Consider the following 24,974-nt stretch of genomic DNA (forward strand, 5'->3'; position numbering starts at 1 on the left):
AGAAAATACAAATTCTAAAACGAAAAATCATCACCCGGGAAGATTCTCACTCTCCGATGAATAATCTAGTTCGATCTCATACCCAGTCAAACAATTAGGTCGAAGACTAAGCCCACGGATAGAAACTCGGGGAGCCTGTTGTCCCTCCAAGCGCTTCATCCGGACTGTTCGTCTCGGCAATCAATGGTCCGCATTTTTTAAAAACCCTTCCAAGAAAGAGCTCTTTCCTAGAAGAGTTCTTTTAGAATTCGGATCATCCAAAATACTTTTGCATGGTTGAGATAAGCACTGTACTGTGCTGTCCTTTTAAGGGGCAACAGCCTCCCCGGCTTGTATACCGTTAATTAACCAAGTGAATATGGTGTAGAAGACACTGCCCTAAACAGATACAACACCATAAATTGCGTCTTACTACTGCAATGGAGATAAAAGAGTCTAGCTACTTGTAAACTCAACCAGATCAGTCCAATAACAGTCTGGTCATGTTTGCCGGTGTGGTGGGCTGCTTTTGATTATTCTGCCACTGCTTGATGGTTTAAGGAAAACAAACATCTAATGTTAGCATATACAATCAACCTATCAATTACGGCCCCCTTCCATACAGTCCTCTGACGATCCGAAGAGGAACGAAAATAAAAAAATATCCCTCCATTCCATAATCCATTAGGAATCTGTATGGTCCTACGGCTTAATAACCAAAGATGCAAGTTGAAAATGACAGGGATGCTCACAGCAGAAGCCCACAACTCTACCGAGATTGGCTCAGAGCGCATACAACTGAACAGAAATATAGGTTACATATACAGAGATCAAGTTAAATCGAGTTTCTAAATTTACAGAACCCGGAGCTGAGCGAGAAAAGCAGCACAAAGATCAAGGAATAGAAGCTGTGGGCCGTGAACCCTCTGTAGATCAAGCAGATATTTCTCTTCGCGAGTTTTGTAAAGCTGCAAAATGCAAATTCAAAACACCCACCAGTTCAGATTTATGTTCAGGGTTGCAGTAGAGGAAAATGCAATAGGAGAACATAATCGAAGGACAAATGTGACGAAACAGCATGCTGGATAAAGCAACAATTAAAGTACTTATGGCTGACCCATATTTTCAACAACAATCCTTTTTATCGTGTTTAATACTAGAATGTCCCATCCCACTCTTGTCATGCACGGACAAAATTACCAGGTTGATCATTGCGAGTTTGGTAGCTTTCCAAAATTGCAGCTACCATGTTGATACTTCCTCCATCTCTTTTTGTTACTAAACTTCGGGATTTTTAACTTTTCAAGGGGACAATTTAATGCACTTAAGTTTATATTATCGGGGTGTTGATATCCAACATTCCCATACAGCATACTCAAAATTTTGAATGACTAATACTATATGCCAAGCTAAATCCAATTGTGTTATCTAGTCCCAGCATACTTTTCCCAAAAGAAAAGCAAAAATAACTCAGAAACACTGGTTTCACTTTTAAAAAGGGCATGCATAACAAAGGTATGGGCCAAATATCCCAGAAGCAAGAAAAGAGTTTTTGCTTTTCCATTATATAGATAGCGATACGACTTCTAGAGTTTGTAGAAGATTGCAACAATTAAGGAATAGAATAGGGGGTAATTTACCTGCACTTCAAACTTGACCACATTGGGTGAGCTATTAACACCGTCATTCTCTATGATAGTGGATTCATCCCCAAAGTAATGATTACTTTGCATACAATTGATCATGCCTTCATGATGTCCGGGAATGCCAGGAATCCACCTGCATTTCATGTTATAGTGCCCAACCTTTTTCCAACACACATTCAACTCTTGCAAAGCTTTGAGAACCTCGGTCATTATCTCACGAGGATGTGCCTTAGACTGTCCAAAAAAAAGGGCAATAGAATCAAAAATATCAACTCAAAATTACTATATCTAGATTGGTCAACGATAAGAAAGCATTCACCCTGCCCCAATAATTTTGTGCACTGAAAGTGCAGAAATTTAGTAAAGCAAAGGAAAAGAAAATATATTTTACGCAATGTGTTTGATATTTGCTTTGCATCTTAATTGTATGGGGAACTAGTTTACTTATAAACCCCCCAGAAAATCTCATACATTGTGCTAGACAGTTTTGAGAGAAAACTAGTCCTCGCAAGAAAGTTAAAGATTAGGGCTCCACAATTTTCTTGCTAACTAAATGTACAAAATCTGCACGTGTTAGATATTCCTATACTTACCTTTCTTTTCTGAGCAAGTGGATGGGGCCAAAGGGATTCCTAAAATTGCCCAGATTTCTTACACCACTAACGGGTTCAAGCGAATCATATTAATCATCTTACCCTACGAGATATCAGTACTGAAGAACCAGATGCAGACGTAAGTATTACCGGTGTTCTAAAACTCGCTACTCGGTACTCGCTCAGCCAGGCACCTTGGAGCGAGTACTCGGCGTTAGTCGGCGAGTAATGCCCACCGAGTAGGGGATTAGTCCCCTCGGCCAGGCAACTTAGAGCCAGTAATTGCCAAGTACTCGGCGAGGAATACCGAGTTTTAGAACACTGAGTATTACACAATCACAGAAGGCATGCCAAACAACTCAATCACTCCATTTAAGTTTCACGCATAACGAGTCTGTTTTTTTTTTTTTTTTTTACATCTTCCATCTAAAATCTCACTCGCACCAACGGTTACCTAAACCAAACTGATCAAAATGGTTTTTAACCGACTTTGTAACCACTATTACGGTTTTGGTTTTCAATTTGAAAAAACTAGCCAGTTCAGTATCTGTTTCGTCTTTATATGATTCACATAATCAGAGAACTTTCCCGAGGTGAACTTTATTCATTTTAATCAATCTTGATCATGGATAATGAATTACCTGCTAAAGCTTTTTTAGCCTTTTTTTTTCTACTAGTTTTCTATTATGTGTTGTTGTCTATGAGACATGTATTAAATATGTTAACCATTGGTGGTCCCCGACGATGTTGGTTATGGACTAGATAAAAAGAAACCTGGTGATTTCTGTTACGGTTTTGGTTTTTCTCTAAAAGCCAAACTGAACTGAACCGAACCGTTGTCATCCATAGTTCAATCTCTAACCTCATTAAGGTCATACTAGAAAAACTTTACCTGAAGGCCAAGAGCCCATTTCTTCTCAGCTGGGAACTGGGGTCTGGAGCCCATTCCTTGATACTCCATGTATCCTGGAGAACGTGGCCCAACAGTAGAAGCAGCAGAATCATTTGGACTCATGCGGTTGAGACCATATTCCTACATATAAGCAAAACATTCTGATAAACAAGTTCATCATATTAATTTGATGTAAAGTAAACGTAGAGAGTATAAAAAGGACAATCTATGACTACGAAGATAAACCTCAATTCAGACTGCCCATGTTTCATAGTAGGATTAATCCCCATTGAGTTGGACTGTTCTGATATACTCCAGTGTAGGGTGGGAATATAACCCCACCAATCAACTATATCACTCCTACAGAATACTATTTCAACCAATTCTCTGTGTCTTGATTCCTATTTTTTGGGGGACCCAAGTTTTGTTCTGGGACATGATAGAGAATCCTAGTGACCTAGTCTCCAATTCTGGAATCAGACATGGCCACATCGTACATAGCTCATAAATAGCCTATGCCACACATGCTTCGAATAAAGGAAACATAAAATATCATCTAAAAAGACACGAGCCACAATAACATGGTTATTAGTCAATCAGATCTGCTACGCTTTGGCATTTGAACCAGTCAACCTTTAATGTGATTCCCTTCATATGCAATCGCAAGATTCGCAACTGATGGTTCTTCATTAAATGAAGGAAGAATGTAAAATAACAAGTACAGCAGACTAAAAGACATATCAAAACGTTGAGAGCCCCATATTTGGTAGCTCACCATAGATTCCTGGAACTCAGCTCCAAGATAGCCACTGGAAGGACGGAAACGGTTGTCCAATAGCAAATAGTATGCAACGGTACCCTGCAACATGGCCAAGAAAACAATGAGGATCCACCATTTCAAAACTAAAACAGTGGTCATTGCCCAATGATTGTCTTGTTGATTCAGGGTACTAGGAGACTGGGTACAGCCCTACTTCCACTTTATTTGCATGATGCGGCTGTCCAGACTCGAACCCACACGTTCAACCATTGCACCAAGCAGTGACATTACCTCTATAATGGAGGAGACAGATTTAAAAACCATCAATGGCTACCTCATTTTGTACTCGATTGCGAAGATAATCAACAAGGCTGTTCCTGTCAAATCCCATCTTAACAACTTCTAGAAGAATATCCTCATCAATCTGCAATTGAGATAATTCAATCAGCTTACCCAAAGATACAGAGCAAAAATAACATATAAAAAACCAGTTACACTATCTTACTTGATCAGCCGTTAGGCCAATATGCCTGATAAGTTTCCTAGAATGTGTAACTTTTCTACCGAATGTTAGGAAAGAATTGGAATCATCAATATCCACATTGAAATTTCTAGGATCGTTAGATAAAAGGTAAATTGTGAAAGTAAGTTCATGAACTATAAGGTCGCCATTTGATAGATCTGAAGAGAATAAATTTGGCTTGAAGCATTTAATTTTAAGAATTCTAGCTTAGATTTAGTTTTAATGAGCAATGTGCATCTTAGATGCGAGAGTATCATATAAGATAATAGGTGGATATCAAAAATATAACGAAGAAATAGGAATTATCTAGATTCCACCCTAACTGGGACACTATTTGCACAAAGATTATTACAACTACTAACTGCCCAGCTCCACCCCATCCTCCCCAAGTACTCAAACTTTTTGTACATTGCAAATGTGCCTTCAGTTCAAAGCCTCCAAATCCAACCACAAGATACTTAGACCCCCCCTTCATGTCAATCATAAAATATCAGACCAACTAATACGAAACACAACACATGAAAAAAAAAACAGCACATATAATGTAGCTCTGGTTGGCATAGAGATTCTAAGTTCTCCCAAACCTTTTTTGCTTGTTGCATTGTATCTGGTGGGGGCACAGCTAAATAGCGAGGAAGGTGAGCTTGAAACCACACATGCTGACGAATCTCAGGAATAGTCATTCGCTTCATAGGATCAACCACAAGCATCCTTGGAATCAAATCCCTAGCGCCAGCAGATAAATGACTGGGGAGAGTGTATATCCCACCCTGAAGGACAATAAACAAAGGGTTTGATGGAACGGTTGCAACAACTATCTACGATATTAATCCAGAGAAGTCAAGAAATTACTGTAGCAAAACTTAATAAAGATGTGGGGTTAAAGAGTACAAGTGGGAGCCTAGAATCTCAAATACCATAACATGACTCCAACAAAAACCATTCTTGGCCACATGTGAACTGATAAAGACAGAAAATTTTGAAGTTGTTTTCTTTATTTCCTTTTAAGTTCAGTTTTGTAGTCTCTTTTTTCCTTTCTTCTATGTTTGGAGAGAGGAAATAAGTATGAATGCTGAGAATCATATGATGGTAAGTATCTCCAGATATGCATACGCTTCGTTGCAGACTCTTTCCATAGCACTACAGAAATAGAAGTCCAACATAAATCAATTTATGCTTACGGAGACTCACTGTCTTGACTTCGATAGACATTATGCTTAATTCCCCAAACAGCCTCCAAAAATCTCCACTCCCGAACCAGATTTGAATCAGCAGATGAAAACCATCCGTGTATCCGATGTTAAACCTGATACACACTTCCTACAAACTAATTCTGCAATAAAACGGTAGCTAGGCACTCAAAAGGCAATTCAGCCATCAAAGATGGCTAAATGAAGACCTTTAGAGAAACTAGAGGCGTGACTAGAAGGTTTGAGTTATCACGGAGAGTACAAAACTCTAACCAAACAGTGAAGTTTTGATAGGAAGGTTTTGATAGGAAGGTTAGGCCACCACAAGAAAGACATGCACTTGTCAGTGTGAACAACTACTTGTCCTTTCGAAAAGAGTAGTTTGATGTCTTGAAAGGACAGTGAATTATTTTGAAATACACGCGACCAGGTCAAGAAAAGTCAAAGGTTAGGTGTAACAGCCGACAAAGCTCACTCCAACGTCCAAACCCAGAAAGTAACACAGATAATGTGGTGATAGTAACAAAACAGACTTTCAAATTGAAAATAAAAAACTCAAACCACAGCTACCAAACAATGCCGCAGCCCTAAGGCACAACCATTTCAGGAACTCTACAAGGACAACAAAGACATGGCAATGATGACAGATGCTAATATCAATTAGAGTATTTTATGTACCTTTATTTTCTTAAAAAGGTTAGGTATGTTTTCGTCATCAAAAGGAAGCGTGCCGCAGAGAAGAGCATACAAGATGACCCCACAGCTCCATACATCTACCTCAGGCCCAGCATACAATTTACCAGATATAACCTATAAAAGTTGAAGTGTATGTTAGAGTAGGGAGAGACAACAGTTATTTTAGAAAGTGCATACATGATTCATATGGAAAACCTCAAAAATGTACTTCTGTCTTAAACTCTATTCCCAGGAAGGATATACACCTCTGGGGCAGCATAGTTTGGGCTTCCACAACTTGTTTTTAGAAAATGACCATCCCGCATGATATTGCTCAAACCAAAATCAGCAATCTTGACATTGCACTTGGAATCCAAAAGCAGGTTCTCAGGCTTAAGATCTCTATGAACCACCATATTCCTGTGGCAATACTCTACACCAGAAATTATCTGTTTCGAAGTACAAGGATACAATTCAATTAAACAATAACTGGAGGGAAAGCTACCTTATAATAAGAAACATTTACCTGCTGAAAAAATTTGCGAGCTTCCTCCTCCTGTAGCCGACCTTTTTCCACAATGTAATCAAAAAGCTCTCCAGACTTCACATACTCCATCACCACATTAATATCAGTCGGTGTCTCTATGACTTCATAAAGTCGTATAATGTGAGGATGCATAAACAACCTCAATATCTTGATTTCTCTTCTAACTGTAAAATTTGAACCACAAGGATCTCATATCAAAATCCAAATCCCGTGGCAATGAATACAAAGAATCTATGGTGACTGCGTCAGAGGAAGAAAAGATGTCATGAACCTTTAGTTCAAGTTCGAGCTAGTTGATGAGGTACCACAAACCAAGAAAAAATCTACTATATGAATAGCTTCCGTGTAGCATTTATCATATTTCCATTTCAATCCTTGGCTGACGATAGTTACAACTTATCACCACAGCGCAATCATTTTCCAGCATTTGGTCTTCTCCTTTTTAACATATATGATATATATATATATAGAGTTAGGTTCCGGTGAGGGATCCCTTATTTTATTAATTTTAATGTGGGACTCCCATTCCCGATTGAATTTCAATGATCCGAGCCGCTCAAAGTGATCAGAACGTGATTTTAAGGGTCTTCGTGAGAAATCAGCAAAAAAAATGACCGGGAAGGGCTTCATCCGAGCAGTTTTCATTGAACGGTTCAAAAAAAACTGCTTGGATGACGCCCTTCCCGGTCATTTTTTTTGCTGATTTCTCGCGGGGACCCTTAAAATTACATTCTGCACACATTGAACGGTTCGGATTTTCAAAATTTGATCGGGAAATGAAAGTCCCTCATTTTGTTAAAATGAGGGATCCCTCACTTGAAAATTCCTCATATATATATATATAACGAAAATGCTGAACAACTGCATGCTTTCATGACCCAATTATTAAAAACCATAACCACACCTTTTTCTTCCATGTCCATATTCTTTATCTTGCGACGGTTAAGAATCTTGATAGCAACTTTGTGTCCTGTCAGAGCATGTTCTGCAATTTTCACCTTACCAAATGAGCCAATACCAAGAGTTTTTCCGAGCTTGTAGTTCCGTAAGAACATATCCGCGCTACCGCTCCCATGACCAGCGGATGCATCCATTTTCTTATCCTGAAGTATATCGCCAACTGTTCACCGAGCATTACACAAAGTAAGCATCCAAATAAAATGGATATAGACGAATTCTAGGCAGATAATGTAAAATGCCGAAATATTAAAATCGCAACCTTCAAAAACCTCCCATTTTTAGGGAAAACATAAGACAATCGACCAGAAAACCACATTTTAGCATTGCAGCTACATTCAAATTGAACTACAGACTGGACCTACTGTCCTACCACGTACAAAACTTGTCGAATATGTATTTAAGTCGGGAGAAACCACTTTAAAGAATTTTGCCCGAGGTTTCCCAACAAAACAAGCTAGCGAAATTGCAACTCAATGGTACTTCAAGTTGACGAAAAAAATCTGATCTCCAATGGCTAAACAAATATGTATTGACCGAGTTCTTTCCTTTGGCCTACATAAGGGACTTGACTTCTAAGTTTCTAACATAAATCAGATGGTTCTTATTTCTGCTGACAATCGATAGAGCTGAATTTTTCACAGGCATTAACATCTAGTAGCCTTTTCAACTATACGTAAAAAAAGTAATAACAACAACAGGGACCAATTTCTGATATAGATGAACCTGTGAGAAAAGAAAATGAACATCAGAAACCAAAAATAGGGGAAAGTAGCACCGAACATAAACCCTAACCGATATGCACTCAATTTCTCGGAAATAATACTAGAAAGCTATCAACTTTCCAATCAGTAGAAATCCAAACATACCTAAACGCCACAGATCTGAGCTCCGAAAACAAAATCCAACTCAACGAAGCAAAAAAAATTCAATGATAAAATGGAGATTGACTTACGGAGTAATAATGGAGGTTGACCTAATCGTAGTTTTGCGATCAGGTCTGCACATACATATACATATTTTTAATTAATTCAGGTGCCGGAGAAAGACGAATGGCTCAAATGTTCAGTGCTCTTCTTTCTCTCTCTCTCTCTCTCTCTCTCTCTCTCTATCAGCGCCAGTTGTGTTAGCCTCGAATCTTTTTTCATGCCTTTTTCTTACCTTTTCAGATGATTCTGTTTTTTATTTTATTTTATCAGCTATGTCTACCTTTTATTAATCTCTCTTTGTCTCTTGATTTTATTTTTATTTATAAAATTCGTGTTGTATTCAAATCAGAAAAATATTTTTTTGCGTAATTTTTTTTTTTACTCTTCACAGTAATTTAAAGGATTTTAAAATTGAAATAATTAGAAAGGTGATTTCTTTGACCCGGAAATATGTTCCATGCGAATATTTTTATTGGGATGATAGTTTCTACATTTGAATGTTTTTTATTGAGACGACAACTCTTAAATGACAAATTGTCGTGAGATTGACAAGTGCAAAAAAAATATGCATAAAGGGTTTTACTTTTTGATTAAAACATAACACTATTATTTGTAAAGATTTATGAATATAATATAAGATTTCCAATATTCTGGGAATTAATTGAAACGAGTTTATGGAATCTAATTAATTGTTGGTTATATGTAACAATACGTTAATACATCATTGAACAAATTTTGACAAAAACCGGTAAAAGTCGATCAAAATATGCACAAATGCTTCTCATTTATTGTTTGATCGAATTTCGTTAAAATTCAGCTTGCACATTCATCCCGTGTACCCCGGGCCTCTAGTTGCTAATCTATATAATATGGAGCAGCGATTTTTGAATTCTCCATATTTTGGACTCTTAGATTTGTACATATTTTTTCTATGGTTGAAATTTACAGATAGTAAGATTAGAAATATATTTGGAAAGGATAAATATTTAGAAGAATGATGAAATAAAAACTAAAATCGATGTTTCCTAATCTTATTTTGATTCCATATTTTCAATTTTTTCTTACTTTCCTAACAGTTATCAATAAAAGATGGTTACCGTGATTTAGGGTTGTCTCTCTATCCCTCACACGTTAATTCAAAAACGGATTCCAATTTTGAATCTAAAATTGTTTTCTCTCACGCACATATGTTTAGCTCTGTGTGTGTGTGTGTGTGTGTGTGTGTGTGTGGGGGGGGGGGGGGGGGGGGGGGGGTGGGGTGTCTCTTGTCATTTTTTAAAATGTATTCAGATTGCTAAATGTTTAGTTAGTTGAGTGATTGAGGTGGAAAAACTAATTAATTATATATTTGGGTATTTGATTCATTACAATATGTTGGTGGCAGCAAATGTACTGATTTTGTTGCATCTTGATTCTAAGGCTCCGTTCCAGAACACCTTCTTAAAAAATAAGTACTTATTTCACATTTTCAAATTCAAAAATAATGTAAATGAAAAATAATTTTTAATTTTTTTTTGCACCGTATAAAAGATCTCAATGAGATCTATCAAATAAGATCCATATTGATAGAAAATTTATTTATGTAAACACATGATTTTTGAGTTTAAAATTGCCTTTTTAAAAAATAAGTACTTATTTCTGTTTCCGGAATGGGGCCTAAGTCATAGTTTCATTTTTGCTTTCATTGAGTTGAAAGTCAACGAAAATATACATGTGTCTGTATTTCTGCATTGGAGTTAATTTTTTCTTATTTAACTTAATTTTCTATAATACATAACATAAGGGTGTAGAACTCATCCATACTTAACAAAATACAAATTGTTGTAAATTGTAATGAATGATTACTTTGATCCAATAGTTTCGGCTCATGCTTCTCCTTCAATAAAGTGTTTACATTTTTTGCACATATTACACAATTGCCGTATAAGTTTATTTACTCATAACAATTGTATATTAATGTCTCTGTGATTTTTCAAAAAAAAATAGAGAAAAATACCAAAACTTTTCAGATTATGTGCTAATTTGAAATATATATATATATATCGGAGAGCGTTTTGGGAACACAAAAAAAAGACTCTCCATCTCCAACATTGAAGCCAATATATGGCTGAGATTAGAAGTTTTTACAAAAAAATTACTCCTAGCCGCAAAGAAGTACTTTTGACCTCATCGAATTGCACTTGGCCGCGTCGAATTGCTTTTGGCCACATCGAATTACTCTTAGCCACATCAAATTGCTTTTGGCCTCATCGAATTGCTTTTAGCCGCATTCGAGTGCAATTCGATGCGGCCAAGTGCAATTCGATAGGGCCAAGAGCAATTCGATGCGGCCAAGTTCAATTCGATGCGACCAAAAGTAATTCAATGCGGTCAAGTCCAATTCGATACGGCCAAGTGCATTTCTTTGCGGCCAAGAGTAATTTTGTGCAGCCAAAAGTAATTCTTCGCGATCAGGAGTAATTTTTTACTACCAGGAGTAATTCTTTGTGACCAATAGTAATTATTCACGGCCAGGAGTAATTATTCGAGTCAGGAGTAATTCTTCGCGGTCAGGAGTAAAAATTTTGCAGACATGAGTAATTCTTTGCGGCCAATAGTAATTCTTCGCATCAGATTCTTTTTCTTTTTGACTAATAGGTAAGCAAACAAAATTGTTGTTCAATATAACTTGAGCTGTTGGTTTGGATGATTTGGAGTTTTATGATCTGTCTGTGATTGAAGATTGTTGGTTTTTTGTTGGAGCCTTTTGGGTAGAAACTCTACTCCTTACTTGGTTATATGTAATCTTGGAACTATTTTGTTTTTCTATTTTTCTAGGTCAGTTAAAGAAACAAGTGCAATATGAGTGTCCGTATGATTATACATTCTTAATATCTCTTATGTTATCCCTGAATGCAACGAACAGAATTAAATAGATTTGATAATATTTGTTGTGTTAGACTATTTTATGAATTTGGTCAGATGGACTATGTTTGAAGCTTATTCTTAAAATGAAAATTTCCGATAAGTTGATTTGTTGGGAGAAGTGAATTTGAGAAGCGAATTTTTTCTAATTCATAATTATTTGTAATGCTCCTCTCGTATGAGATGAGACCATACGCATATTTGAGACTCACCTCATGTGAGATGGCGTTAAAAAGAACTGTTGTATCCACACACAAAAAACTTTAAAAATTTGGGATTTGATACTTCATTTAGACTATGTTTAAAAAACATTACGCCGTGTCTTTAGGCACAAACAATTACTAGTAATTACACAGGCCTGAAATGTTTGTATTCTCGGTTCGTGTCACATTTTATCCGGTGAGTGATACGATTTTTTCCCCTTAAATACACACATGGAAATCTAATCTAACTTCAAAAGTGAAAATTGGAATTTCAACGACGAGGATCAAGCCATGACTTTGCTATTCGTTTGTTCAAGGATGATGACCAAGTGACGCATCAGATTATTTTCTTAAACCTTATCCCATTCCTCAGCCCCAAATAAAGTAAATACTTTCCTGAGAAATTGAAAACATGATTTGTTCCGACCATTGTTGCGGACTTGAGATAGGCCGGCCTGCAACGGCTCAAACCTGGAGGATCGGAAACCGGACAAGAACTTCTTCAATTCTTATCAAATCCGAGGAGAAAACAAACTGTACTTGTACCCAAACTACACTCGAATTCATGGAGGATTAGATTGGTTTGATCACTTAGAGGAATGAAACTAGCATTTCAAAAGATTTTGTTCAAACTAGTAGTACATGTTAGAGACATCGGAACATAATCTGTACAATCTGCTTCTACATTACGTAAAAATTCGACACCAAGTGGTTTCCGAGCATCGCGTCCCTCAGTAACCAGGGATGGAAGCAAAGCGGTAGCCTCGGTCACCTCTCCATGCATAGTAAGCGATTCGATCGAGTCTCCTAAAATTCTGCAGCAAGGGGTCGCATATCGATATTTGGTTTGCAGTTTTTCTGAAGAACTGCTGATTAAGTGATAAGAAGAGAACTACGGCATGCATAATCAAAGAGAGCAACATCGCGAGAACAAAAGATAGCCAAGTGGTAAGACTTGCAGATTTGTGCCAAGCAGTTTTCCACCGCAGGAAATCCTATTTTACGCGAAGGTTGCGTATGTGGTTGCAAACTGTTGTTGGATTAGAAATTCAGGTTCCATTCAAAAGCACTACGCCTTCATTTTGGCATATTCGGGAGCCGATCCTTCTCCGTACTTGTTGCTTTTAGATTGAGACTTTTGCTGAATTGTAGACTTCCCCAAACTTGTTATACTTTGTGACCAACTTAAGGTTTCGGAGAAAAGCTAAAGCTACCGGTAGACGAATGAGACTTAGAATTCTTACAAGTTGCAGAGAGAAAGTTAACAGGCTCCGATCTCCATCTGCTTGAAACGTTACCGACTTCGATGCCGGGGTTTGTTCTTAGGTTAAAAGCTCAAGGGGGCCGCATCCACCCTTGAGCAATCTACATACATAGTTGCTTTGGATGAACACTTTCAATCCTGCTCCTCTTGATGTTCGGTTCTTACTTCATCGGCTGCTTCAAAGATGAGGAATTGTTAGATTGGTACAAGGAATTATAACTAGTCGAGATGCGTCTAAATTAATCCACGTCTCTCTGTAAATTACTCCGGGGTCAGAGTGGAGTATTTTAAAAATAAGCATTCCAGCCTAGCATGAACCATTACATGGGCTTCAAAATCACGAGTCCGAGAGTATCGCCACGTGGTACTCCGGACCACTTTACAACCACATGTTTTTGTGGTATCCATACACTTAGACCACGTGACAATGCTCCCGGATTATTGTATAATTTCACCAAAATCATTCAAATTGAGAAGGCAAACAAGACCTAGACGACATTGGTTTTGGCGTTGAAGGGGATGATAAATTGACCCGAACTTGGCCCGTTTAGAATGCAAAGCCCATGCGAGAACTGAAGTCTGGTAGAATTTTGAGACCGCAAGGCCTGTTGTAGGCCGTGGAAGGATCCCGAACAGGCCATAACGTCTACTGGACGGACGCGGGGGCTCTGCTGCCCAGGGGTGGGCAGCAGCCCCTGCCCACACTCACACACACTCACACACGGCACCGTAGTCCTATAGACAAAAGTTAATTATATCTCTTTAAAATAATATGATTAGAATAATAAGATATTCGTACTTGTTCAAACGAATTAAAAAGTGGCACACTTAATTTAATTTTTTAGACCGTTTATATATTAAAAAATATGATTAAAAAATTAAGTGCTCCAATTTTCAATCCGTTTGAATTGACGTGAAGATCTTATTATTCTGATCATATTATTCTAAAGAGACATAATTAAATTTTAACTCTAAAGCTCTCATAATCACGTTTCTGCTCCTTAAGATTGCAAGCGGAAGAATTTTTTTTTTTTCTTTAACAAAACGGTGCCGTGTGTGAGTGTGTGTGAGTGTGGGCAGGGGCTGCTGCCCACCCCTGGGCAGCAGAGCCCCCGCGTCCCTACTGGACGTATTATATTGGGCCTTCGATCTACGAGAAAGAGGAAGGAAGAGGTGTGGAATCCGAGATTCCGAGTTCTCAAGAGTTTGATTGGCTCTCGTCGTAACTACTAACCTATGAACTTACGGTCTATTCGCCGATAAAACGGGTACTCCAACACTATGCTAACTTCGATTAGCAAAAAAATACTATCCCAACTATTGTTGACCAATCTTATCATATATTGTCGCAGCATTATTAGTGTTCAATATGAAATTCTATCCCTTTTTTTTCTTCCTATGGGAATGGATAGTCTTCAGAACTGTTTGGAACAGTTGTCGGAGGTGTCTCACAAGTGTGGATTCCTCCCACCCACAAGGATACTATTGTTGGAAATTTACCGAATTTCGGGTGAATGAAACCGGGATTTTGGAGGGTCTTCCGAGGCAACCAGTCCCGGGTTCGTTGTATCTGGACGCCCCGTATTCAATAGACGTATTGATGTGAGGAATTTTGTAAATCCCGTAACCTCCCCATGATGGCCATGATGATGAATTATTCAGCATTTGATGGCTGATTTATTCTTGTAACCTCCAGCATTTGTTGGCAGCATAATGGCTGAATTCATTTCAGCGATTAATGGCTGCATTCAACCCTCCTTCCTCCTCTGCTCTATATAAAGGAGGCTTCCGGTTTGGAGTAGATACAAGCAATTCCACAAATCACTTGCATATTCTGAATTTCGTTTTTGAGAGAGAAAGGCAGACGGTAGTCAGTTCGCCAAGGCGGTCGACGGCGGTGTTCCGACGGCTTGCGGTTTAGCCGAGCCAACCCTGGGAGGAAGACGCCGAACACGAACCTACAACACCAACGGTAGGCGGCGAATCTTTCTTAAGGAGACTGTGGTATCACACAGGACTCGGTTTGTTTTTCTTGTAAAATCGTTTCGTATATCTACTGTTCCATTCTGTTTAATGTTTGTATTATGTCTTGATTCTGTAATTCATATTGTATCAATGGAAATTGTTCTCTGGAATTTCTATTATTGCCGGATTTTTTCCAACAACTATTACCTGTAAGAATACGATGTATATTTTAAGAAAAATGTAGAGATACCAACTGACTAATTACAGGTTTATTAAATCAAAACTTTGAGTCTTTGACTTCATTGTCCCCCATTTGGATGGGAAACTGGAGTACTACTATTAAGGTTCAAGGAATCAAATTTTGAAAAGAAAATGGGAGATACTAATAAATTAGTTCTGGGATAACTCAAAGGATATATTATTGTTTTTCTTGTTTTTGTAACCCATTTTTGAACCCATCCCGGTGATCTACTGGGAACATTGTTCAAGAGAGTAGTTGAAGTTCAATGAATGGCCAAGGGGTTTTGCCAAGTACACAAGAAGAAGAAAAAAAAAAAAAAAACTTGTAAGTTTGAATCCCACTACAAGACTAAAACGTTTTAAACCTCGGGGTCATTGGAGGTTACTTCAGTCATTAACTTCAGAGCGCGCAAACTAGTCCGGAATCCGGTTACAAAGAAAGTTCAATGGAATGAAGCAAAATGGCTTTCCACAGTCACATCACGTGCTACTTGCCCCCTAGTCCCTTCCATTTATCACAAACCAACTTGGCTTTCATGTGGTCTCTCACATGGAACCTGTCAGCTATACCTTTTCATCGAACCCATGAACGTAAAAAAATCTTCAATCATATCTAATTAGCAAACCTGTCAAGTCTAGACTTGGGGAAACGATTAGGTGTTTTAACAATTTAAGAAATCTATTCTACTCTATCCAAATGCAATTGATTGAATGTCACGGGTGAGATTTGAACTTTCACCAATGTAGTACGAGAGTACAAAGTGTCGAGCATTGCATCACCACTCCATTTGTGGTTTGAAATTTGGAGTCTTTAAAGCCACACGACACAATGCTAATAGATTGTCCAAAATTAGTGTGGACCACTAACATGCCAAGCCGTATCATCACTAAAGTGTGTGTTAGTAACTATATGTATCATGCATAAGAAAACCACTTTTGTTGGTTGTTTATCTCCCTCTCTTCAGTGGTGACCAATATTTGAGTCCCACGGGAGAGTAAAACTTTGAGGGCTAGGGCTATGAATAGCCTCTGAATTCCCTGTGCTAATCATAACGCCCATTAATGTATAAAATGCTGACAAAAAAAAACAAACAAACTATAATGTACAGACGTCATCATGAAGATGCTATAAAATCTCATAGCTCTCCGCTCACCACAAGGTAAGCAAATTTATAATAGTAGTAATTGTAGCGAAGGCATAAATTTTTAATGCGCATAAATTAGCCCGAACAATTTGAGTTAAATAAATTTTTTTTTTGTAATAACACCTTTTATGTGGTATGTGGCCTAGTACACGTGCACCGTAATGGAGTAGTTTGCTAGTACCCATATTTTCAATCATTATTCTATTTCTCTCTATACTCATTACCTACAAATTCAAATTCAAAATACCAAAACCAACGGGGCCGCATTGTTTAACATATTCATTTATTTAATTAGTTGATAATAATACTCTAAACATGTACATGTGCAGGTGGTTCTATTAATTCGATATGACCTCATAGCCTGCTATAATAAATGATTTTGGCCTATTCTTTAATTGGGATCCTTAGCCCTCTAAAATACTATAGATGTTATGGTCCCCAAGAGTTAGTTAAAGTGTACAAAAGTTGTCCTTGTTTATCCAAATAAAAAAAAAAAGGTGTCCGAATATCTTGAGTTCTATTTTTTTTTTTAAAAAGCCAAAAATTGATAGCAGCATGCTAGTATTTTCTATCAATGATTTTGGGATGTGATTTTGGCACTTCACTTTTTGTTTTGCAATATTACATTATCAAGACACAAAGTGGAGTGCCAGTGGTTAAAACTGGAGTGCCAAAATCAATTTCCATGATTTTTCTCAAGATTTATTAAAATCAATTTGTAGTTTGTTGGAATGTACTAAAAGAGAGATGGTAAAATAATTTCCATCAATTTAAGTTTTAAAATACTCCATGTTTATGGTTTACTTTTTATTTTTTCTTATTTGAGTTAAGTTTTAAAAAAAATTATGATTCATCAAATTGAGAGAGAGAGAGGGAGACCCCCAACCTTCTTCCCTCTGCTGCTCTGTCAACCATATTATTGCCCGCGAAATCCCGGAGAGAGAGAGAGAGAGAGAGAGAGAGAGAGAGAGAGAGAGACCCCCAACCTTCCCTCTGCTGCAAGAAAATAGAACTGAAAATCACACGGAAAAAACACGAAATCCATCTAATAACCGCTCATCCAAAAAGGTTCCCACAAATAAATAGGCTTGAAAATTTTGAAAAAAAAAAAAGTATAGGGGCTTCTCTGTCCTCTTTCCTCTTCTTCTTCTCCTTCCTTCAAATCTCTCTGTTTTGTTGCGATAAATAAAGAAACCAATAAAAGAAAGAAGAAAAACAGAGAGAGGTGTTGGTGGGTGGGCATTGCATTAGGATCCGACAACCGTCGGACCCACTCCCTCTTCCCGTGTCTCTCTCTCTCTCCACCGCCTCCCCTGCCGGTTGCCGTTGCCGAGGCACAAGACAGATAGATAGAGAGAGGAGAGAGATTAATAATAATAATCATCCTCGAGCCTCTTGATCTTCCTCATTCCTCCCTCTATCAATACGACTCTATAGAGGTCCACCCCCCCTCTCTCTCTCTCTCTCTCTCTAAATTCATATATACAACACACATGAATATGTAATATGTATCTAAGGGTCTGTGCTTGCCAATGGGTATACGTTTTCCGTAACCGGACAAACGTACAATTGAGTTGGATTTGTACGTCGTTCTTGATTTTGCATAGCGCATATGAAAGATGATTCATCTGTCTGAGGGGAAAAAAGAAGAAAGAAAAAAGATTCATCTGTTAAAATGGGAATTGCGGATTGGCTTGCACTCTGTTTCTCTAATTAATTAGTCTGCATTTGCAGGCATCTTTGAATCAATTCCTGTATTTTATATCACAAATTTAAAAACTCCTTATTTCTCTCTCTGTCTTTGTTTTTTCAAATTTGAATTCCCTCTTCATCTCTCAGACAATACCAAACCCTCCAACAATTTTTTAACATTTGTTTCTATTTTGACTTTTTTTTCCCCTTCGATTTATTTAGGGCTGTCTCTATCAACACGGGCTCACAGATTTTGATTCCTCGATGCATACATTCACGTGTGCGTGTTTGATCTGTTCTTTTCTCCTCCGTTCAGTTGTTGAGAATATTGCTGTGGGAACTGGATTTTCAGGAAAAGTAAAGGAAAATGAAGTTTGAGTATTTCTTACGTGTTCTTGACAATGAATCTTGCAGGAAAACTAGAATTTCTTCTTTTTGATAGGATTTATTTTGCAGGAGAGTATTTCTTCCACAACTTTCTTGGCAACTAAACACAGAAAGTTATGAAAAAATTGATTTTCCATTATTTCCGTGCAATTAAACGGGGCCAAAGTATTTGTGTTGTGTGTAATTTCAAACACCAAAGATCAAATTTCAAAGTGCATATCAATACCCTTTGAGTTCTTTGCTTCAAGATGGAGTATATTTTTTCTGCTCTTGTTCACAATGCAGTTTTTTTGTTTTTGTGGTAAACCACAATGCAGTTGTTTAAAACCCATTGGTATCGCCTTTGCAAGATAATTCTTCAGTTCTGTGAATTGCGTTCGATGACTTTATTGAATTTGGAATTTTTTTAGGTTCATTCAGTGCTTCCAGTTTCTAAAATTTCTCTTGTTCTGCCCCCTATCTTCTTCCTGCAGGTCAGATGGAGAAGTAAAGCGTGCGGGTTTGTTGTTCAATCTCTCCCCAGCAGTGCTCACACCAATCTTGATCTACTCTTAAATGGCTTTTATTTACCAATGTAAGCTCTTTACGATTAGCTGGTGTGAGTTTCTGTACAGTACATTATGCATGATATTTGCTCGAATGATGAATAAATGGGACATTGTTGCCGAGATGGACTGTTGGGTCTTTTTCATTGCGTTATAATTTGGAATCCTCTACTATCGAAGTGTCTCGGTGAATTCCGTTGTTTGGGAAAATGGTTTTCTTTTCAGCAAATCCTTGTTCCAACTAGCATTTAAATGGACGAGTTATTTCTACAGCTACTCTCTAGTATGCAGCCATTGAACATTATTGGAGTAGGAGTTGGGAGGAATATAGAGCTGAAGTGTGCTAAATTACAACTTCTGCTTATTGGTAGTGGTGAGATATACTTGTTCCATTTCCAGGATAGGATAGTGTTAGAGTCATTAACTAACCTTCCTGAAGAGCTGGCCCTTCTTTATGCATTTTTTGAGCCCTTGATTTTCAGCTTATCCGTTAAAACGTAGCAGCCTCTCCTCTACGATCATGGTTATTGCGAGTCTGTATTGGATGCTTAATGTTATTCAAGTGGTAACTCTTGTTCTTTTTTCTGCAGTACAACGGTGACCTTGGCATCTATATGAAGAAAATTTCCACTCTCAAGATCTGCAAAAACCAAATAAATTACTATGGGCACTTGTCTATCCACGCCACCGCACGCAATCAAACCACGAAGGAAATATCACCATCGGGCGAGAAAGAGGCATGGCAAGCTTTCTAAGTTTGCTCCGGATGGGACAAGGAAAGGGAACAGCGGGACTCTTATAGCAGATTTTGCTGTTAGTGAGTTTGTACAAACAACCACCACCTGCAGAAGATCTGAGGTTGCCAATTCAACATTCCATCTCACCCAGATGGAATGGCACCACAGTCAGGTTGATGCTAATGGTATATTCTTTTTCCCCTTTGAGAGTTTACGAAGTTTCAGACTGCGCAATTGACTTAAGGCAACCAGATTGTACTTGAGTGGGTAATAAACTACCCTGCTTTAGTAATTATGAGTCAAGATAAAAACAAAATCCTGCTGTGGTTGATCGGTGACCTCATAGTGGATTGTTTAAGAAATCCTAAATCCTTCTATTATCCATGCCCTGAAAAAAAGGAACTAATTTGGAAAATTACATTGTCCAAATTGTCTGATGTAAACCTATTTTTTCTGCTTGAAATTTTGGTCTAATTAGTGTAGTATTTAAAATTTTCTTCTTGTGAAGTTTAAGGTCTGGATTAATTACAAGAGATGGCTGATTGCCTTGGAAATGTCACTAGAACTTCATCTTTTTGCAGTTATTTGCCAAGAGGAAGCATGGTTTGACTCCGTCAGTATTCTGGAGTCCGATTCAGATGACGAATTCAGTAGTGTGCATGGAGGTAATTTAGCAATTTATATTTCGACTATGTTTGAAGATAAATATTGCTATTTTGGAAAATGAGCTGTTAGAGGGCGTCCTTGATAAAGTACATTTCCATCTTGACTTTCTTGTTTGCAAAGGACGAACTCTCTCTCTTTTCTAATTACATGTGCGGATCCATTTGGTGTATTGATGTACTTAAGTAACCCTACCTTTCATGTGCTTCTAACAGAATGTTTACCTGTATTTCTTTTTTTGCCACACAGACTCGTTTCCTAGAATTTCAACAGGCCAGGTGATTCAGTATGAAACTTCTTCGTGCTTTGTGGACAACAAGTTGTTCAAAGGGTACCACGAAACATATCTCAAAATAGATGGGGCTAAGACAGGCAAGTTTCTGAGCAAAGATGGATTCAAGGACTCTAACGGGTTTGCACTTATGAGTGCCCAAGGTTATGAACTTGCGTGCTTTGGAAAGGCTGAAGAATTTTCGACCAAGAGCAAGAAAATGTTGGATCGATCATACGGAAGCTTTAACTGTCTAAATCAGGACAGAAATGATTTTGAAGACAGAACACAAGAGAATCTTTTGAAGTCTGGCTTACCTAGGCTAGTTCCTTCTTTAAGCTTCAATGACAAAATTGTTAATGCAACAAGTCTGGCTCAACACTCCAAGAAAAGGAAATCCACTGTTATCAGGCTTTCGTTCAAGAGGACATCTGTTGATGGGGATGAGTCTAATGGATACTGTAAGTGTCGCACTAGTATGTATGCTTGAGTCTTTCTTTCTTTGAATGTGTCCAGAATTCTCTTTACTGTGAAGCGAGTGCTTTCCTAATGTCTTTTTTTTCTTGATTATTTGCTGGATATTTGGATCAATCTGCATGGGGGCCTGAAATTCAACTTTCTTTTGTGTATGAATATTGTGGAAACTTCATATTGGGCCCAATACCAGTTGGGAATGAGTGGAAGGGTCCCTCATGTTATTATTGGGTGATCTCTCATTCCACACCCAAGCAATGTGAGACTGTTCTCCCCTGCTGAGGCTGACTTCTAAAATTAGCTTTACCCTTCATTGGCTATTAAGTGCCTCCGGAATCCATATATATATATATATATGAGCTCAGTTCTTTGATGCCTTCGATTTCGTATTAACTTGAAAATTACCAAATTTGGTTCTTTCACCTCACATCGTGGCAATGAACTGGTAGTTTAGTATTGTAGTTTGGTTTTATGTGTGTGTTGATTACAGTTCATTCACACATTTCAATATGGTGCAGGTGCGTCAAAAAGAATTCTGATTCGTCCTAGGGCGGGGCTCCTGATTCCATGTTGCAATGAAGAGAAGCCAACTCCAGGATGTTGGTCTGAGATTGGACCCTCGAATTTTAAGCTTCGTGGCGATAGTTATTTTAGGTATGCTGTGTAACTTCATGCGTAACTGGTGGCAAGGTTGTGTTCGTCCAAATTTCTATTAAGTATTTGATTGTCTCGAAAATTGATTTTCAGAGATAAGCGGAAATTGCCTGCTACAAATTGCACTCCTTACAACCCAATTGGTGTTGATTTATTTGTGAGCACGAGAAAGGTTAATCACATTGCCCAACACCTAGAGCTTCCTCCTGTCAAAGAAGATGGGATACTGCCAGCACTCTTAATTGTCAACATTCAGGTGCTATTTCAACGCAATCTTGTCGTTCATGTATTTCGTACTTGAACTTGCTACTTCTGTATTGTGTTGTTCTGGTCGGATATGGGAATGGGACTTCATCAGCTTAAATTCAAAGTTGCGGATTCTGAGAATTTTGATATTGCTATCTGTTGACCAATTTTGCTCTGTGGCAGTTGCCTAGCTATCCTGCCCCAATGTTTCTTGGCGATAGCGACGGGGAAGGCTTGAGTCTTGTTCTTTATTTCAAGCTCTCTGAGACTTTTGAGAAAGATGTCTCTCCTCAATTTCTGGACAGCATCAAGGTACATTGATTCAATATGCCTCTTCAGGAACTAATAGCCGGTTCTTCTTGTTTTTGGTTCAGAGTTAATTTGATACTCTTGGTCCAATAGTTAGTCTCTTCAACGTATTATTCTTAGTTACGGGTCATGGTACCTGTGTGCATTATGAAATCGTTCGTCATCTGGACTGTAAGTCTTATTTTGCAGGTAGAAAATCTCGTCTTTGATATTCGCAAGTCCCGTACATAATATAGGGCATCTAGGGTCCTTTCTAACCGTTGGCACTGCACCATAGCAGTTCATGCAAAAAACAGTTTCATACATTTGTTGTATTGGTACAGTGGTAGTCCTTTTACTTTGTAGCATTCTTCTAAATTTACTTTCCTAAGGGATGACTTGCGGGTCCCATCACGATTGTCGATGACAATGAATTAGGAGGCGTGATCCGCAATACCTAATGCCAGTTTCTTCATTCTTTTGTTAGAATGGAATCTGATTATGCTAGGCTACCTGAGATTTTTCTTCCAATGAGATCAAATGTTTGACGTCCACAACACCACCATGGTTCTGTGCTCACTCCTGTGCTCTTGAAATGCTAGCCAAGGAACACAATTACCATTTGTTTCCGTCAGAACTGCCAAAATTTCTGATTCTAAGAGACCAAATGGAAACACTCGTTGGATAACAATTCTACAGTGGAACAAATCAAACTATAACGAACACATCAAAAAACAATGAAAACAAGGCAAAACAAAAGGTTCGTCAACACTGATATCAATTGCATTTGACAATGCTTGACAATTTTTGTTCCATAAAACTTTTACATTTGGATTTTATACTTTCTGCTTTCAAGGAAATAGTCAATCAATCTACAAAGCTAAACATGTTTGGTTATCAATTATCAGGCTTTTATGAACTCAGATTAGTTCACATTTTTACATAATTTTATTTCATTTTGCCCCTTCGAAAGTTTTCCAAAACATCTCTGAAACGGCAACACGGTAACAGAACTTCTCTTCTATTTCTTTTTTGGATCCGGAACTTACCTTCTAGATATCATTCTACTGGAAATTGAACTGCAAGAATTGCAAGTTCAAAAGCGGGATCCCTCATTTTCGGATCAGATGAAACTAAGTTAGCTTAGGAAATTTGGTTTCACTGGAGTTAAATGCATAATAGTAATGCTTTGAGTCAGTCCAAATGAAGTGCTGCTGCTGCCCAATTTCACCTCGGTTCTCTTTATACACCGAGTCTCGGTTGATCCCTTGCATGGTAGGTTAAAAGCTATTCATTTGTTCTACAGAGATTGATTGAAGATGACATGGAAAAGGTTAAAGGGTTTGCAAAAGAAACCACTGTTCCATACAGAGAAAGGCTAAAGATCATGGTTGGGGTGTCCAATCCAGATGAACTTGCATCAAGTTCTACTGAAAAGAAGCTTTTGCATGCTTACAATGAGAAGCCAGTCCTTTCGCGTCCTCAACACAGCTTCTATCAGGTGGAGTACCAAATCCTCCTTTTTTTTGCTCACACATTTTCACTTATTATTAGGTGTGGACTTGAAGGATGGGACCTTATGATTTTTACCCTCCTGTATAAATGCAGGGCCCCGGTTACTTTGAGGTTGACCTCGACATTCATCGATTCAGCTACATAGCGAGGAAGGGGCTCGAAGCATTCCGAGAGCGTTTACGAAATGGGATACTTGATCTCGGGCTAACAATCCAGGTATTATTCTTGGGGAGAGATTTGTTCATTGAAATGAGTTTGGGAAAAGGATGGAATGGCCTCAGCGTAGTTGGTGAAGAATCATTCCATTCCATCTATAATTCATATCCTGCCATCTTTTTAGCCAACAGATGTCAGGATGCATATTCCAACCAACCTTTTCATTCCGGCTTCATTCTACTGACCGTTTCATTCGAGGATGATTGAACATAACTTCACTGCATTTTCTTCTATTAAAACTGATCTCTGCTGACTTCGAACGCCCAACAAAAGCCTTCAGTTGTCTGTTAAAGTAGTCATTGTCGATTTTCCTCATTTTTTATTACTGCAAACAGGCACAGAAACCAGAAGAACTGCCGGAGAAAGTCCTCTGCTGTGTGAGACTAAACAAGATTGACTTTGTTAATCGTGGCCAAATTCCGACTATAGTGACTATTGATGATGATTGATCGGCGATCAGAGTCTGCAACACCCTTGTGTGGGAGGACCGAGTTGTTGATTATATGCACAGTTGGATTCCCTGCAATTCCCATTCCAATGAGGGGAGAGAGAGAGAGAGAGAGAGAGAGAGAGAGAGAGAAATTGTTGTATATAGTATATATATATAAATAAACGTTCTTTCATGCTTAACATTCAAAATCGTGCTTGCATTGAAATGCTTTACTGTTATATATGGTATCTGCAGTTAACTCCTAATGTTCAACGTACCTTAGATGTAAAAGTGATTTCTGCAACCTATTGGAGTGATTTCTGCAACCTATTGGAACCACGCCGCAAGGGAGAAATATTTTGTGAATCCCTTGATCCCGGCGTGGATGACCTGCGTTTGACCAGACTAGAAAGGAGAATAGTTGAGGTGCGTGTAAGTCGTAAC

At 38.1% G+C, this 24,974-nt stretch overlaps 2 protein-coding genes across 5 annotated transcripts; one reads left to right on the forward strand and one right to left on the reverse strand.

Annotated features, from left to right (window-relative positions):
• Positions 1-631: 631 nt before the first annotated feature.
• On the reverse strand, positions 632-8,939 carry LOC131335118 (SNF1-related protein kinase catalytic subunit alpha KIN10-like). Of its 2 annotated transcripts, none has more exons than XM_058370328.1 (11): positions 8,718-8,939; positions 7,710-7,925; positions 6,785-6,969; positions 6,525-6,707; positions 6,262-6,393; positions 4,978-5,163; positions 4,205-4,294; positions 3,886-3,969; positions 3,111-3,251; positions 1,620-1,859; positions 632-947 (listed from the first exon to the last, which is right to left on the reverse strand). In XM_058370328.1, exons 2-11 carry the CDS (start codon positions 7,897-7,899, stop codon positions 834-836), a joined length of 1,545 nt encoding a protein of 514 aa, XP_058226311.1. In that variant the 5' UTR covers positions 7,900-7,925; positions 8,718-8,939; the 3' UTR covers positions 632-833. The 2 variants fall into 2 exon arrangements, with proteins under 2 accessions (XP_058226311.1, XP_058226310.1); XM_058370327.1 differs by having other exon boundaries at positions 7,710-7,908; positions 8,718-8,895.
• Positions 8,940-17,284: 8,345 nt separating this feature from the next.
• LOC131335119 (uncharacterized) lies at positions 17,285-24,792 on the forward strand. 3 transcript variants are annotated; one of them, XM_058370331.1, is made up of 12 exons: positions 17,868-17,994; positions 18,327-18,384; positions 18,965-19,065; positions 19,627-19,958; positions 20,355-20,438; positions 20,686-21,168; positions 21,700-21,835; positions 21,929-22,091; positions 22,265-22,393; positions 23,676-23,870; positions 23,978-24,100; positions 24,436-24,792. In XM_058370331.1, exons 4-12 carry the CDS (start codon positions 19,700-19,702, stop codon positions 24,547-24,549), a joined length of 1,686 nt encoding a protein of 561 aa, XP_058226314.1. In that variant the 5' UTR covers positions 17,868-17,994; positions 18,327-18,384; positions 18,965-19,065; positions 19,627-19,699; the 3' UTR covers positions 24,550-24,792. The 3 variants fall into 3 exon arrangements, with proteins under 3 accessions (XP_058226312.1, XP_058226314.1, XP_058226315.1); XM_058370329.1 differs by lacking the exons at positions 17,868-17,994; positions 18,327-18,384 and adding an exon at positions 17,285-17,851; XM_058370332.1 differs by lacking the exon at positions 18,327-18,384 and having other exon boundaries at positions 17,970-17,994.
• The last annotated feature ends 182 nt before the right edge of the window (positions 24,793-24,974 follow it).

This window comes from Rhododendron vialii, chromosome 8a (genome assembly GCF_030253575.1).
Source record: "Rhododendron vialii isolate Sample 1 chromosome 8a, ASM3025357v1".
Classification (NCBI taxonomy): Eukaryota; Viridiplantae; Streptophyta; class Magnoliopsida; order Ericales; family Ericaceae; genus Rhododendron; species Rhododendron vialii.

Coding starts and splice junctions, on each gene's coding strand:
- LOC131335118 (XM_058370328.1), bottom strand. CDS start 7,899: ATGGATGCATCCGCTGGTCATGGGAGCGGTAGCGCGGATATGTTCTTA. Junction 6,708..6,784: donor CTCGCAAATTTTTTCAGCAG/GTAAATGTTTCT, acceptor ACTTCGAAACAG/ATAATTTCTGGTGTAGAGTA. Junction 1,860..3,110: donor AATGGGCTCTTGGCCTTCAG/GTAAAGTTTTTC, acceptor TTTTTTGGACAG/TCTAAGGCACATCCTCGTGA.
- LOC131335119 (XM_058370329.1), top strand. CDS start 19,700: ATGGGCACTTGTCTATCCACGCCACCGCACGCAATCAAACCACGAAGG. Junction 20,439..20,685: donor ATTCAGTAGTGTGCATGGAG/GTAATTTAGCAA, acceptor TTTGCCACACAG/ACTCGTTTCCTAGAATTTCA. Junction 22,394..23,675: donor AATTTCTGGACAGCATCAAG/GTACATTGATTC, acceptor TTTGTTCTACAG/AGATTGATTGAAGATGACAT.